At 40.7% G+C, this 3,136-nt stretch overlaps 1 protein-coding gene across 2 annotated transcripts in view; it reads right to left on the bottom strand.

Moving 5' to 3' along the window:
- The window catches only part of LOC110327672 (glutathione S-transferase A4), a 51,257-nt gene that overhangs the window by 36,632 nt on the left and 11,489 nt on the right, over nucleotides 1-3,136 (bottom strand). For both annotated transcript variants that reach the window (XM_021206799.2, XM_029543691.1), the window contains exon 5: nucleotides 1,674-1,815. In XM_021206799.2, the coding sequence (XP_021062458.1) occupies nucleotides 1,674-1,815 (142 nt within the window). The remainder of the gene's footprint in view (nucleotides 1-1,673; nucleotides 1,816-3,136) is intronic.

Genomic DNA, 3,136 nt, shown 5'->3' with positions numbered 1-3,136 from the left:
TGTGTGTGTGTGTGTGTGTGTGTGTGTGTGTGTGTGTGTGTGTGTGTATGATCTCCAGTCCTGGCAAGAAAGGGTGAAACCAACCCTCAAGCATGAACCATGAACGGTTGGTTGATACACTCTGTTTGGGAAACGGACAGTGATTGTCAAGGCTCTTGTGTGGTGAAGTACTGACAATCTTTGAAAAGCATGGGGGAAGTGAAGGAAAACTGTACCCACCAGGACAGAGATATGGGAGCTACAACTATTGAGAGCCCCGCTGCTGTGACACAAAATAAGTCACTAGTAGAATTAGAAGACCAAACTTGAAAAAAAGTCAATTTTTCCATACCCAGTAGAAAGCAAATATAAGAAGACACCACGGTCAGCTTTGAGTAGCAAATACATAAGAGATGGTTCACTCCACAAAGAGGGGATAATACATATGAGAATTTGGGAAAGGTCTAGATAATGTCTCAGTGATTCACAGCACATATACCTTCTGTAACTCCAGACCCAGGGGATCTGACAGTTCTTTTGGCTTCCATGGATACCAAGTACACACATGATATACAGACATTCATTCACACAGGCAAAATACTCATACATATAATTTTTTTTAAAAATCTAAATTAAAAAAATTTAAGGATTGGAAAAAGGTCTTAAGCAAGAAAGTAGTAGAATTGACATTTGATAATGCCAAGTAGTAGTTACATAGAAATTCTGCTTTGAAACATCTTCTAAGTAATAAGATAGTGGTATAAATATCTTCAGTATAACCACAATTATCCATAAATGAAAATAAAATGCCTTTATTTATATTGAAAAACTGGGTAGAAATTCATGAAACCAATTTTTAGATCCCTTTGTGATGAGGAGTGGTTGTTTCTGTTTACAGTCTACATTTTTAAATAATACCTTCAAACAAATTAAACTCAATAAAAATTGTAGTTCTTTGAGTAAGAATGGCCCTGTAGGTTCAAAGATTAGAATACTTGGTCACCAGGGAGTGACACTATTTGAAAGGATTAGAGTGTGGCCTTGTTGGGGGAGGCTTGTCACTGAGGCAGGCTTTGAGGTTTCAAAAGCCCACACCGTTCCTAGTAAGCTCTCTGTATCTCACAATTGTATCTTAATATGTAGGGTCTCATCTACCACTCCAGCACCATGCTTGCTTGCCTGCCTGCCTGCCTGCCTGCCTGCCTGCCTGTTGCTATGCACGATAGTCATAGACTCTAACCCTCTGAAACTATAAGCCCCAAATAAATTCTTCTTCCTGTAAGTTGCTTTAGTTATGATGTCTTATTATAGCAATATAAAAGTAACTAAAACAGGGTCAAAACTTAAAAAGAAAAGGGTATTTAAATATATGCGCCTATGGTGGCCATTCTCATTCAAAATACCACAGACCCTATAACAGGAAAGCTCTGATACAGCCTGTCTTTTTATATTTTCATTTGTTTTACATTGTGCGACTATGTATGGAGGGATGCATGTGCCACGACGTGCATGAAGAGGCCAGAGGACAATTTGCAGGAGGTCGTGTTTTTCTTCCACCATTGGAGTTCTCAGATTTGAAATCAAGTTCTCAGATTTGAGAGCCCAGGTCTTTACCACCCGGTACCCACCTTGTTTATCTTTTTGAACAATCTGATTCTTAAATATTCTACATATCAGGCTGTGTACAAGCTTACCTTTTCAAACACTGGGAAGTAACGGGTTTTAGCTCTTGACACTATCAAAGCATAGCTCTCCTCTTTTTCCTTGGGGGCTTTAAATGGAGTCCCGGCAATCATCATCATCAGGTCCTGGGTGCCATCTGTGTACATGTCAATCCTGAAAACACACCAGAGAGGCCCATTGGAAAGGAATCATGGGATTGGAAAGGAACTGAACGAAAGGATGTATGAAAGGTAGCAGGTGCCTACATGTTGAAAATCTACCACAGCAGGGCAGTGGTGGTGCACGCCTTTAATCCCAGCACTTGGGAGGCAGAGGCAGGTGGATTTCTGAGTTCGAGGCCAGCCTGGTCTACAGAGTGAGTTCCAGGACAGCCAAGGCTATACAGAGAAACCCTGTCTGGAAAAACCAAAAAAAAAAAAAAAAAAAAAAAAAAAAAAAAAAAAAAAAAAAAAAAAAAAAAAAAAAAAAGAAAGAAAGAAAAAGAAAAAGAAAAAGAAAATTTACCACAAGCAGAGTGGGATTATGATGGTTTAGAGATTATTAAAAACAAAAAACAAAATAAAACCAAAAAACCCCACCCACTTAATAAAAAGTATTCATCAAGACAGGAGGTGGAGGCACATACCTTTAATCCCAGAACTCAGGAGGCAGAGGCAGGTGGATCTCTGTAAGTTCAAGTTTGAGGCCAGCCTGGTCTACAGAGTGAGTTCCAGGACAGCCAGGGCTACACAGAGAAACCCTGTCTTGGGGGACTATATATCAAAACAATGAGAATGCGTGCTCCTCACAGGCTGTGGAACTTTGTCTCCTGCCATCTGCTTTAAGGAGGAAGGTGTGGGGGTGGAGAGGTGGCTGCTGGGCTTCTGAGCTTTGCCCATTCCTATGTGACCTTTCTCTGTTTTCTGAATAATGGAACCTGGGATTTTTCTACTACCATAACTTCTATATGCAATGACCACTCTGTCACTTCAATGTTTGCTATGATGAGGTCTTAGGGACCCTTTACTTAACCCCAAATATAGATTAAATTTTCCTTCTTTTTTTTTTTCTCTTTTCTTGCTTTTTCTTCTTTTTGCCTTAAGTCTACTTATCTACATGAAACTAAACTATTTGGCTAAATAATCCAACTATCCTTAGCCAGGTCCGGCACAGCATATAACAGAGCAGATATTTGTGGTATACAGATGCAAGGGAAAAACACCAAACCTCCAGCTTGTCATCCTCCAGTTCTTATGATGAGTCCTGTCAGGTCTTTCCATCTACAGGTCTTTCCCCAGGCTGCCCTTGTGACTGACTAATGAGTAAGGTGGAAATATGAGCAACTTATCCTGGGTTCAAAGCTTTAAGACTTACATTCTTATGCCAGGGTGGTGGCTCACGCCTTTAATCCCAGCACTCGGGAGGCAGAGGCAGGCGGATTTCTGAGTTCGATGCCAGCCTGGTCTACAAAGTGAGTTCCAGGACAGCCCGGGCT

Source organism: Mus pahari, chromosome 10 (assembly GCF_900095145.1).
Source record: "Mus pahari chromosome 10, PAHARI_EIJ_v1.1, whole genome shotgun sequence".
Lineage (NCBI taxonomy): Eukaryota > Metazoa > Chordata > Mammalia > Rodentia > Muridae > Mus > Mus pahari.
This window is presented reverse-complemented; position numbering and strand designations above follow the sequence as displayed.